Raw genomic sequence first — 14,375 nt, 5'->3', positions numbered from 1 at the left:
TCCCAATATTAGAGGACTGGTCACCAGGGTGGTGCTGGTATGCCTCCAAAAGATAATCAATATAATGTATTGTATCGTATGGCGTATCATTCAATAGGTGCAAAACTAGCGGCCCGTCCCGGCTTCGCTCGGGCGAAAACATAATAAGTTATACACCTGAACTTTCCTCAGGAACCACACAATCTATTGATGAAAACCGCGCAGTAGTTTTTGAGTTTGTCACATGTCTGTCTGTTCGCTATACATGACGCGGCAGAGGACTTTGCCTTGTAATATGTAAGGATAGATTCAGTTCTATATCTATATAATTAATATACGAATTTGGATACAACATAAAATGTGTCAGCTGAAGTCTGTAAAGGAAAAGGCCTATAAACTCATGATTCATCTGATAGGCAAGAAACTGACATCTTGCGACTATTTAATCTAAATTCCATAAATAAGTCCACATACAGATTAACGTAGCCTTCGAGTTTTGCCTCTTTTTATCCCGTAAGAAATAAAGACATGATACTTCATTTGTCGATATAGAATAGAATCAACAACATACAAAGCAAAAGACTGTTTTTATTTTCTCAAATTTGCATACGCCCGACATGTTTTTTTAGAAGTCAACACAACATTAACGACTAGTATGTGTTTAACTTTATCGAAATTATAGACGCATGTCCAATGAGGCTTGAAAGACTATTTTTTATTGATTACTATGGTTATTAATTATTTTACTCCGTCATGATTTCAAATAACTGTATTTAGATCAAGTTTCAGTATGGTATGAATAAGTAACGTATGAATGTTAGGAATTAGAAATGATTTTACAATTTTCCATCCATCCATCGTCCGGTTACATCGGTGACAAAATTGCCGGCCAAGCTGAAAGAAACATATTAAACCGTGTAATAAATCCATAATAAGATTTATCCTTTTCTCTCTTATCACTGCATATTCTAAGTTACATTCGAGGCTGTGACGCCGAGAAAGCTGAGGTCGCGTGAGGACGAAGCATACGCGGTAGCCTTCACGCCTGCGATATAGTAGATAATTTAAGGAGTGTATGTGCGTAACTCTTTTTTAATGGATATAGGAACAAATCACACAAACTTAGTTCGCCCCAAAGTAAGTTCGAGACTTATCTTATGGGATACTAACTCAACGAGACTATTACATATATTCTAGAGATATTCTATGACATATATTCATATGTTAACATAGGTATCCTAATCCTAACTAATATATATAAATACGAAAGTAAATTTGTTTGTTACTTCTCCACGCATTATCTATTCAGCTAATCTTGATGACATTTTGCATGCATGTAGTTAGAAGGACATTTAGACCTTTCATCCTGGAAAATTAACACAAGCGAAGCCGCAGACAAAAGCTAGTAAAAGATATCGCAACTTAAACAAAGAAATAAAAAAAAATGTTGGCCAAAATCAAAACTTTGCCTACATCAATTGCTATTGTACCTAAATAATGTTCAACTTTACCTGTCCTAATGGCGACATACGGCATAATGCCGTCCAGCATTGCGAAATACACGACGTCGTTTCTTGGTGATATGCGGCTTATTCGCGCCATCCCTTTATAAAGCCGCGTGCATACCGCGCACACTGGACTTGCATGTGCTGCATAGTTTTGCCTTGACGGATGACGTTTGTGCACTAGGGCTTTACGTCATGTAGCAATAATATAGCTTTGCGCACTTCTTTTTTATATTTTTTTTTTGGTTCATTTTTGACCGTTTTTGTTGGTTAAGAGTGACGCTCGATGTTAATGCGATTACTCCCTGCACACTAGCGCCGCGTAGCGCACTATTATTTAGCGAAAATAAAAATATATATATTTTAATCGATTGTACCAGACTACATAAAAAATTTCAGTAGAAAATATTTTAATTTTATGTATTATTACAATGGAGTCACAGTAGACTAAAAGGAATAGAGTGGCCGCGGTTTTCGATTTAGTAAAATGTGACTAAGTAAAAATAAAAGAAAGGACTACATTAAGCAATGTTATTGCATTATATTAATGAATAATCGCTTTGATATTACATTTTTTGAGAAACATAAGACTTGGCCAACCCTTGTGTAATGTCTAAACCGACTGACTACCTCTCTGTTTTAGATTACGTATGATCGACCATAGATCATTATATACTTTTAAAACGATATTTTCACACAATTCAAACAGAATTTTCGTAATAAAACCTTTAAAAAGTTTGTTTCATAAAAAGTCGTTTTATTTTAACACTTTCTCTAGTTATAAATTTTTAAAAATACATTTCGAGCTTCATAGGTAATCTTCATTTACAATGAATAAAAACTATTGCACTATATAAAATTTTTTAGTTGTTTTTTTAAACACACACGTTCTCTTTGTGCAGCCGCAGCGCATACTTGCATACCGCATGCACTGGCCTGCATACTTGCAGCTTGACGAATGACGCAGTGAGGATGTTACTTAGAAGGTTCCTTTGCCGTCAATTTAAAAAAAAAACTGAATGTTTTTATGCCAGCAAAAAAGAAGTGACTCGAAATTTAAATCAATTCATAAAATGTTTTATGCCAGTAACCGTTTCAAATATGGAATATAATACCAATTTGTTCTAAGCAGACGAAGATTTCGATTTTTTATTTAGTAGTTAAATAGTGATGTGTTTGTGCGACATATATTCGTTTAATTGTAATCATTATTTAAATTTCGAATTTGTTTAACTGTGACTTATACAAATTTTACAATTACGTGAAAAATCTCGGTTTAATTAATATTCAACAATGTAACACAATTTGGTATGGACCGGTATTTTTTTTACTATTTCCTTAATGTGCAAAATTTTAAAATAATTCACGTGTACATTATTAAATTGACAAATTTTACCAATACCAAAATACATGTGCTCCTGCGTGCTCACAGGGGGAACAATTTCAATGCGGTCAACACCATATGCCGACTTCCTTTATTTTCACAACTGTTTCACGTTATGCAACAACTTTTGTTATTGATTAATTTTTATTAAATATCTAATATTTTTTACTCATTTTCATGCAATATGGTCGATATTGTAAGAAAACTAGTAAGTCTGTGAGATGAGAAGACACGGAATGAAAACAGGCCTTGATATTCCACTTCACCAATGACAACACAATGATGTAGTAAAAGTAGCCCTTGGGCTCCAACGCTTTATGGCTGATGAAAAAACCAAGAAAGCTGACAGCAAGAAATAAGTCAGCTTTCTTGGTTTCATTATAATTAGAATTTTTCAAATCATTTTCATGTGTGCTAAATTCTAATTATAACGAATCATTATTTTAGCAAGTAAAAATATGATTACGTAACCTAACAACTATGTTGTAACATCCCAAAAATTTTATCACAATGGAGAAATAATAAATTGTCACCAAAATATTCAAGGTACAAATCCATAATTACACTTCCAACCAATCATACGAACCGACAGACCGTAGATCGTCACATACATACATACAAAAGAATATTTTTTTGGTCAATTCCGCTGCAGGTCAAATTTTTATTGTTATTTTGATAATCATGCGAACTACATATATTTGCTAACGTCAAATTGTATTTTATTTGTTGAAATGTAATTTTTAGTTGATAAGTATCTGATAAAAAAACTGGCATAATGACAATTTCAATCTCAATTACCTAAATTAAAAATGCATGGATATTTTGCAATTTAAAAAGGTCTTCTTGACTTTAAAAACTTTTTTTACAATTTACAATTATATTATTTTCGAGAATATATTTTTTTATATATCATATGACCATCGATCGACAAAAAAGAAAAAAATAATAAAATGCGTCGATCGAATCACTACACAATTCAAACCTCGCCGTTTTGATTCTTTATTTAAATTTCTTCAGCTATTTTCGTCGACGAAAATGTAAAAAAGAAAAGTAAAACAGCCAGTAACAAACAAAAACAAAACATTAAAACAATTACAATGGGAGCTGCTACAAACATTATTATCTTACTTAAGCTAAGTGAATTAAGTATAGATACGACGGGTTAAGTTATGGTGTCCTATGACCCGGCTAATCGGAGTGGGGCGCGCGGGGGTGGGGGAATAGTTTCGGCTATTAATATTTTTTTATCGATATCGATAATTTTCTTAGGTTGTTGTTTTTGTTGATAATTTTGTTACAAAAATATATTTATTTTTGTATCTGTAGATTTTTGTGTAAAATCTTTTAAGTTCTTTCCTATACTCATAAGTACTGCTGGGCAAAAGTATTCACTTCGCCGAAATTGTCGGTGTTAATTATGTTACTATATAATATTTAATCCTGCTTATTTTCTAATAATCATACTGTGTAAGTGTGTGAGGCTGTTTGTTGCTTAATTATGCAAATTGTAATGAATATATTTCGATCAAATTTGGCACACAGAATATCAAACATAGAATATTACATAATCATAATACATAATCCGCAAAATACGGGATGAAGCCCTGGGATGTAGCTAGTATTCTTATAAAAATCTTATCCAATTATGGTTTAAAGTAGAAACATTTGTTAAAACGAGATGGCTTTACGAAACGAACGCTAAGATTTTTGTGGCTACTAATTGCAACTGACAGGCAAAATGTGAGAAAAAAGTGGAATACAACATTTTGACTTAATCGACCATGTAGATACAAGATATCAACACCACGACTGCATTGCTGAAGTTTAATAGCAGGCGTTTCGACAACCAGTTTCTGATCATAGCCATAATACCGGACACTTATCGATAATGTCGTCAATTAGGTTGTATTATAACGCTGTGCCATTACATCTGTCATTAAATTCACCTAATGGTCACTGTGATTGATTTTTTTTTATTTGTCATCTTATAGGAAAACTCTGTCAAGCAACGGAGGTTCGTATTATTTTGTGAAAAAAAAAAGATATGTATACGTTACAATAGACAGGTAATTCATGTACTTCTATCACAACATTTATAAATTCAATATCAAGTAAGAGAAATCATTTTTGTTAGGTAAATTTTAAACGCTTCATGAAAATTTTAATTAAAAACAAAGACATGTGCTCTTCTTATCTCTGTGTAAACATATTAGCAAAAAATGGATGTATTTATAAACAAAAGTAACTTATTATAGCACATCTTAATTGACCGGGTATCATAAAGTAAAATTAACAGCTTTTCGAGTATGTAAGATTGCTCAAGGCCGCACCTCGCCGAGCTTACAAATTACATTAAATCTCATTCACTTTGTACATTAATTGACTACAAATGGTGTCGTTATGGCCTTATTAAATAACCTGTCAATCTTGCCTTACAATATGTCACTTTTGGTGATCATTAAACTACAGTCCACTGTGCGGAAACTGGTTTTATCTGGATCGGACTGAAGCACAAACTTCATTAAAAAGTACTGTTTTACATTTAAACTCGAGTGAATTTCTAGATTTTTTAAATATAGTTGGTGAAGTTTTCATTACATCGTACTAAATTCTCTACGTACATTAATTCAAAAAACATCAAAAAAGTTAAACATATCTTAAAACTTAAAATTAAATACTACTAACATTGTAAAATTTAGAAAAGGAGTAGGTACTTATTGGTAAAATATTTCTATATTTGACTGATCATACCATTCTTCATAATTCATTTCGTAAAGTTGAACACCAATGCGATATAGTATAGCATAAAATACAGTTATGCCTATATCGGCCATTATAATATACCTCTCGCACTGCGATCCTATTGTTATTCAATTGTCTTTATTTTTTCCTGGCTCAGCATACACTTCTAAATTTTATTATCCCGAGCAAAGGCTCATAGCCATCAGAAAAAGTAAATTATTTGAACATACGTGATGTATTTTATACGCTATTATCAATGGCTCGAATATTTCGTTTAACCTTGACATTTCGTTATAAATTTATTTCTGGTGTCAATTACTTGACAAGAAATGCTTTCGTGCTACTTATTCGTCCTCAACGACTGTGATAGCGATCGTGCAATGTTTATTGGCATTTCTCATTGTTTTGGACATGTAATAGCGTATTCCCTTTTGGATAGCTCCATTGGTGTTAAGAAATAAGTAATTGTTCATCCGTCCTTGAAATTTGTCGCCGTATCCGATCAGTTTTTTGCTACATTTTTGTCAAACTGATTTAAATTTTAGCAAATAAAATAACATGAACAATCTAAAATACATTTTCGAAATTCTATTTAAAATAATCTTTTAACGAGACTAAAAATTTTTACGAAGACATCATTTAATAAATAAAAATTGTCCGAAAAACTATCGATAGAAAAAAGTATCGATACTCACCCGCACTACTTCCATAACGGTGTAGTAACGGCCAAGTCACCCTTTGGCCCCTCCCATTTCCACCCTACATATACATACATATACTCACACCGGGCGTTGCGTGGGACGCCACCTACGTGACCTAAAGTTGATTCTTTTATTTTTATGAAGTGTAATGTTTCGTTTGACAGAATGCTCACCATTTTTATTAATTTATTAGATTGTTGTACCTTCATATAGTGTATAATTTTTAGGGCTTCGTAGATGCATAAGGCCACATTTAGCTGTATGATGGGTTTAATATTGAAATTTATATTAAATAATGATAGGTTGTTAACGGCGCTGACCCTGGGCTCCGACCCTGAAAGGCTGAGGAAGAAACCTAGAAAACGCTCAGATGAGAGAGAGTGCTATGTGGCTAACCTATCGCCTATATGAGAAAAATCTTCTGTTCAAAATCTCTTCTCTTCAAATCGCAGGAGAAGAAACTGGCACCTTCAATATTGTCCTTTCGCAGCCAAACATTTCATGGAAGTAAGCAAGCGCTCACATTTACCGCGATAGTATTTTCTTTTCCAAGATGGCCGCCATGCCCAGGCGCGTGTGAACACCAACAGCTACATAACCTATATTGTTGCAGGTCAAGATCTGGTTCCAGAACCGGCGCAGCAAATACAAGAAGATGATGAAGGCGGCGCAGGTGGGGGCGCAGCCTCCGAGCCTCGGCCTGCCTCCTGGGAGCCCCCCGACCAACAACCAGCTTTTACATGGTAAGTATTTATTTATTGATTTTATTTTCAGGGGTCTTACAGCGTAATATAGAGTAAACTTACATATATTTCAATATATAAAAACTATGCTAATTACAAGACTCCGCTTAAAGCCCAATGCTCCGTCGCGTTGACGTAGCGCGTCTGTTTGCCCACTGCTGAGTTTAAGACCTCCTTCTACGCCAACCATCTCTGTCCTGGGCCATCCTTATCTAATTGTTGAAGCAGTGGTGGTGTAATGGTTAAGACGCCCGCTTGTCGATCGAAAGGTCGTATCCTACTCATGCCATATGAGTTTGTAAACCTATCTGACTCATATATAGTAGTTTTCACAGACCACCACAAAAAACATCGTGAGGAAACCTGCACACTAGTGGACAGTTTAGTTCACTAGTGTGTATGTGACTACCTGCCACTAGGTGGCGGTAAGTAGTCGTAAAAAGTAAAGCGACTTGAATAAAATCTGACACCATGTTAGCAGTAACACACTCGATATATGATTGCCGGCAATTTCATCGACCCAGCTCATCATTCATACATTTTCATATTTTAACTGCAATTTATGTTAAAAAATATTTTTTTTTAATTCCTTCTTTCCCAACCAGGAGGCGGCGGCAGCTCAAGCGGTTCGCAGCACTCCCCATCGGCGTACCAAGGCGGGCCTGCGCAGGCGCACTCGCCGACGCCCAGCTCGACGCCCGTGTCCGAGCTGTCCCCAGGGCTGTCCCCCACCGGGACCCCCTGGGACGTGAAGCAGCCCCCACAACCTGCTTGGGATGTCAAGGTCGGATATGTAAGAAAACTTTGTCAATTTTACAAGCCTTATTCGGTCGTTTTTTACAATTTACAAGCAAAATAATTAACATTATTAGTGATTTTTTATGTTCTTTAGATATTTTACGCTACTATGTTTATATTCAAGTTTTTAAATACTTTATGATATTTTTGTAAAAACGCAGGTGAAAATTTTGATATTTATACCTCAGATCTATCAAGAAGTCTTTATAGTATAACGTAAACAATTGAAGTACCTACCGAAATTGTAGACATTTCAAATTGTAAACGTTATTTTATTCTATCGAAATATTTAAAGTAACACGTTGGAAAAGTGATCCAGTGATCAAATCTTGCAAGTTTTAATCTACTTCCTACAGTTTAAATGTTCTATTAGGTTTATACAATATGATATGTAAGAAAACTTTGTCAATTTTACAAGCCTTATTCGGTCGTTTTTTACAATTTACAAGCAAAATAATTAACATTATTAGTGATTTTTTATGTTCTTTAGATATTTTACGCTACTATGTTTATATTCAAGTTTTTAAATACTTTATGATATTTTTGTAAAAACGCAGGTGAAAATTTTGATATTTATACCTCAGATCTATCAAGAAGTCTTTATAGTATAACGTAAACAATTGAAGTACCTACCGAAATTGTAGACATTTCAAATTGTAAACGTTATTTTATTCTATCGAAATATTTAAAGTAACACGTTGGAAAAGTGATCCAGTGATCAAATCTTGCAAGTTTTAATCTACTTCCTACAGTTTAAATGTTCTATTAGGTTTATACAACTATCTGCGCTCCGGGGCTTCGCTCCCGTAGGAATTTCGGGATAAAAAGTATCCTATGTGTTATTCCAATTTATATTCTACCCGTGCACCAAATTTCATAATAATCCGTCCAGTAGATTTGGCGTGAAAATGTATTGAAGACACATTACTGATGATTTATAATATAATATTGGTAGGACAGATAGATAATAAGCATGTGTTTGTTGCAGCCGACGGCAGGCCGGTCTCCGGACGGCACGTCATGCGACGTCAAACCTCCACACCAGCAGTCGTGGGACCCTAGGGTCGGATATGTAAGCTTTTATCTTATTTTAATACACCATACCAACTTTTTCATTGATTAAAGACAGAAGGACCCCTTACAAGAATGTCTTCAAGTTTGTTCAATTCTCATCAGCAAATACTAATTGAGAAACATAATTTTATCAAAGGCAATATACGAAGCGTGCAAAAATCCAGATTAAAAATAACAAATAATGTATTCTCTAGTGTTGTCATATATATACACATAGTATAAAACAAAGTCGCTTCCCGCTGTCTGTCTGTCCCTCTGTATGCTTAGATCTTTAAAACCACGCGATGGATTTTGATGCGGGTTTTTTAATAGATAGTGTGATTCCTGAGTTTTTATGGTTACCAAGATATTATAATATAAATATATTTATATATATTAGGACAAATCACACAGATTGAGCTAGCCCCAAAGTAAGTTCGAGACTTGTGTTATGGGATCCTAACTCGACGATACTATATTTTATAACAAATACATATATCCATCCAAGACCTGGGCCAATCAGAAAAAGATCATTTTCCATCATGACATGACCGGGGATCGAACCCGGGACCTCTCGGTTCAGAGGCATATTATGGTTTTATCCGAGACAAGCCGGTATGGGCCGCTAGTACAGGTATAAATAATTTTAAAAATACGAGTTCGTAACACACATTTTGTTGGATGTATTGATAAATATAGTATCCAAATAGCATTACTGATGTGCGTGCTGGAGCAATATAAATACAATATATTCCTTTTAGGATATTAGAGGGCGAGCCGGCCACACCTAACTTGATTAATATCACTCAGTATGGGCTTCGTCATTTTTATGGGTAATGGGGTGTCGTGACGTATTTAAGTCGAAGTCAATGGATTTGTTCTGAAATTAAGCCTTCACGGACACACTATTCCACTTAAAAAAATTATTTATATAAAATTTATCTGAAAGCTAAAACTACTACTATTTTTTGCTTGCCTTATGCCTGAAATTCTATCTGCAAATAGGCACAATGATTCCCTTTGAACGAGGCCATTTCTGATTCATGGAAAAACGTAATTTCTGATTACACAACATGATTTAGCCTAAGACACTGTATAGATAAATAGACTGATGTAAAATAAAAACGTATAATTTTTTTTGGCACAGGGCGCGCCGCCCGGCCCTTGGGACATGAAGGGCGCGCACGGGGCGCACCCGCTCCACCACCAGGGGGCACCACAGCCCCACCCCCCCTACGTGCCCCAGTACTCCTGGTACCAGACCGACACCAATCCTGGATTACTGACGTGAGCATATATTTTTTTACACTAGGTACATAGCAATCACACAGGCTTGTGCAAGCAGAAGGAACGTATTCACCGTTTATGTTGCAAACAAGAGATGACACACGCGCTTTGCCGACTTCGTGTCCTAGGATCTTGGCCCTGTACTCACACAGTCTCTCTCACCCCTCACACCGGAGCTCAACAATGCAAGCGCTGCTGTTCGACGGCTGAAATATGTGAGAGTGAGCTATATTCGCGCGGACGACCTTTGAGCCAATTAATGTCAACATTTCCGTGATTCCATGCTAATAACTGAGTAGAATATTCTATTTTAACATTAATTATCAGTTACTTTTTAAATATGTTTGTGTAACTCGATATTAAACTATCACTTTAACGTAAAGTGATAGTTTAATATCAAGTTACACAAAATAATATATAGATATAAAATAATATATAGATATGTAAATAAATAGTCGCATAATTGGTCTTGAGTACAACGGTACTCAAGACTATTTACCAAAGGCAAAACGAAGTCGCCGACCAACTGCGCTGCGTCGTTAAAGCCTCGCTTGCTCATCTTAATGTTGTCATTTTTTTATAATAGGTTAAATTGTTTTATTAGTGTATGTTTTAGTCTAGTAAGTAGTTACGTTCCTTGGTTCACGGCATGTGTTGGGCAACTGTACCTACTTAACTGCTGTGTGTGGCTTTTATAATATATAAAGCCTGTCGATACAGTAATAATTAACCAGTGTAATGAGTATAACTTGAAACAAAGCAAACATGTATTTTGTCTGTCAGTTCATGTGTCCACTAATACTAATTACATAACATTTAATGGTATATTCAAAGAAAGGTAAAATTGTAGATAAATACCGCTGATATATAAATATCAGCGGTATTTATCTACAATTTTACCGCTGATATATAAATATATAAATATTTGACTATATTCCAGTATGTATGGTATCCATGGTGTATAGTGATGCATGTCGATCGATAGAAAGTCTATCGATAGTCGGGTAATAGTGGACTATCGATTTTATCGACAAGTGAAAATATCGACCGACCGATAACATCTATAGTCAATACTATAGAAACTCCTTAAATATCCCTAGATGGTTGTTTTTACTATCTATCTACCGATACTGTCAATCGTTTTCAATACTATCGATACTCAATAATAGGTATCGATACTATTGATCTTTTTCATAATTATAGACACTATCAACAATCATATCGATATCGACCCTATAATAAATCTACGATCAACAGAATAATGAAATATAGATATATGAAATCCGTATTTAATAAATATTATTTTGTCAACAGGGTATGGCCAGCAGTCTAACACACAGCTTTCAAGAAAAATATTTGATATAAATTGAATTCACGAAATGGCGGACACAAGATGGCGCCGATTTCAAAATGGCGCCCAAACTTTCGGCACAACCAACTCTATCTGTAAGAAATTATTTAATAGATATTAAACGCATTGTACATTTCTCATAAGTAATTTTAAATAGGTTATATTTGTTTATAATGGTATCGATGTAAAGGTTATAAGTATGATTATGTGAGACAGTGTTCAAGATTTCTATTGAGCCAATTGAATGATGTTCCAATTTTTTTTTTAATTTTTATGTGCACATTATAGTTAAAAAGACTGTTTGAATAAATGATTTGTTTATTTTAACATATTTGACATTCCTATTTTCGTATATTTAGCAATGAATTATAGTGTACAAAGTTACATTTAAATTTGATTTTACATGACAATTTATGTAAATATAATACTTTAACAAGAATATATACTTACTGTAAAAATGACACTTTTTCACATGAAGCACAACGTTTTGATTTGTTTTTTTTTTTGTGCAAAATATTCTGAAACTTATTTTGTGATTTATTTGAATTTTAGAAAAAGAAATGGATTTTGGCAGTAGCAATTTAAACACGAAATAATTTTTAGAATATATTTTTATTTAAAGCACTTTAAAGAATAAAGATTCCCGTACCCAGTTAGGTATTTAATATCCATATTTTGGTTTTTTTAAAATACTTTCGACAATTTAAATAATGTATAAATCAATAACAAAATGTAATACAATTAAATTGTAATACAGAAGTTATTGTAGATTTTTCATTATTTCCAGTTTAAATTCGTAACATAAGCTTTAATTCAATTAAATTTTATTTATTTAGAATAATCATTTTACACACGGGAACAAAAAACCAGTCTGTTGTGATAGTTAATTTTAAGTTTAGAATCATTTTTAAATAAAAAAAAAAGTATTTATTTTGTGCAAAAATGTTCGGTCGCAATTTTTTAGCTATTATCATGTCTTGTGTAATCTTCACATTACCTATATCCGTAAATATTATTGTCTATTTACAATAAAAAAGCAAAAATTAACATTTTTGTTAAATAACGCTCCGAACATTAAAGTTTAGAATAGAAATATTTCAACGTTATTTTTTTCATTGTCATATATATTATCATATATGTAAATATACTCAATATTCAAAATGAATAAATCTAATCAATTAAAATGACATCTTTAAAAGTTTTAATGAAATATAGGTACCTACTACATTTCCAACAGGTCAATTTGAAAAATAAATGTTATCAAAATGTATTGATTATTTTCTGTTAATCAGAGAATAGTATTGCTAATTATGAAAAAAATCTAAAAGAATTTTTAATTTCCGTTTCTTCAAAACACCTTTAAATGGCGGTAACCATATTTTATTTTTAACTGCGTCAACTTCATACGAATATACAACATTCAAGATATATTTTTTATCATAAATAGACGATAGTACTTATATAAAGAATTTAATCTAGAGTGGGACTTTACGGGATGACTAATGTATTGTAAATATGTTTTTGTAATATATAGTTATATAAATATACATATAAATATAGGTAGATAGCATAATTACTTTATTAAAACAATGTATAATAAGGAATGTGGAATAAGAAAAAAAAGTGAATTAATTTCTTTTGTCAAATAAAAAAGAGAAAAACTCGTTTATGTGTTTTTTTTTTCAATTTCCTGAAAATAACATGACTATAGTTACTACGCAGAATTTAAAATATATATAAGATTCAGACAGCGGCTCTTTGGTTTACAGCTTTATTTTCCAATGTGTTCTGATTGCATTTTTTTCTGATTTGAATCGTTATATGATATTACATGATAAAGAAATCGACCAAAATTATTGACTTCCTAAAATTGTTGAAATACCTAATAGCAAATACAATACAAAACTTAAAGTTTAATATGATTTAAAAAAATCTAACCTTTGATTAAAAATTAAATCTTAATTGATTCATTTGAACTGAGAGTGGAGTCCACTTAGTTCAACAGTGGTCAAAAATATTAGTTTTTTATTCGGAAAAGATAGAAATTTTAATTTCTTAACTTTAACACAAATATAATATTTAAGTCGACTTGGAGCGCCCGATACAATATTTGTATCTGTGTACACGTTAGAAACTCATGTTCGCTGTAACCGAACGCCCAAGTTTGATGAAAATTACGTAGGAAACGTTAATATAGGGGAGACCGGGGATGGTTGACTATAGGGGTAGGTAGACTAATCGTCGAAAACACTCCGGCATCACGTGTTTCGTGACCTTCAATCAGGCGCAAGGAACGAGCCCTGTGCCCCGCTCATTCGTACGAAGTGCCGTGTAGCCGACGCGCGTCGTTTTTGTTTGGTGCTGAGATAACGAATTTTGACCTACGTAAGTATTATTTTCCTACTATACACTTTTTGTTGTCACGTGTATAAATACGTTGTGAAGTTTATTGTTCCTATTTCACAGATAGTTTTAAGGATATCTCTTTCCGATACACAGATTTATTTTCTGTTAAGCATGTTTGTTTAGAATATATATGCGATCAAAATCTAAAATGGCGTCTGGGGCTGATTGACTAGTTTTCTTTGGGGCTGGTAGACTAATAAGTCAACCAACCCCTATATACCTAACAATAACAAATTCACGATGTGTTGATTTTGTATGTTTTATTTTGTTACAGAAAATGAGAATATAAGAGAAAAACAACGAGATCTGATGTACCCCAAAATATAGTGGAAAGAGCTTGCCATAATGTGTGTCCAAAGTGAAACAAAACCAAGAAAGCTCTGCCTGCTACCATTGAAAATATACAGTTTGGTTTTACAATATCCG

At 33.3% G+C, this 14,375-nt stretch overlaps 1 protein-coding gene across 2 annotated transcripts in view; it reads left to right on the top strand.

Moving 5' to 3' along the window:
- Positions 1-12,863, top strand: part of LOC128681500 (homeotic protein distal-less-like) — a 94,502-nt gene extending 81,639 nt beyond the window's left edge. Inside the window, exons 4-8 of one of the 2 annotated variants that reach the window (XM_053765442.2) lie at positions 6,925-7,054; positions 7,660-7,847; positions 8,841-8,924; positions 10,053-10,192; positions 11,507-12,863. In XM_053765442.2, the coding sequence (XP_053621417.1) occupies positions 6,925-7,054; positions 7,660-7,847; positions 8,841-8,924; positions 10,053-10,192; positions 11,507-11,525 (561 nt within the window). In that variant the 3' untranslated portion in view covers positions 11,526-12,863. The remainder of the gene's footprint in view (positions 1-6,924; positions 7,055-7,659; positions 7,848-8,840; positions 8,925-10,052; positions 10,193-11,506) is intronic. The other variant, XM_053765443.2, reaches the window with a different exon arrangement.
- Positions 12,864-14,375: the final 1,512 nt, after the last annotated feature.

Source organism: Plodia interpunctella, chromosome 27 (assembly GCF_027563975.2).
Source record: "Plodia interpunctella isolate USDA-ARS_2022_Savannah chromosome 27, ilPloInte3.2, whole genome shotgun sequence".
Taxonomy (NCBI): domain Eukaryota; kingdom Metazoa; phylum Arthropoda; class Insecta; order Lepidoptera; family Pyralidae; genus Plodia; species Plodia interpunctella.
This window is presented reverse-complemented; position numbering and strand designations above follow the sequence as displayed.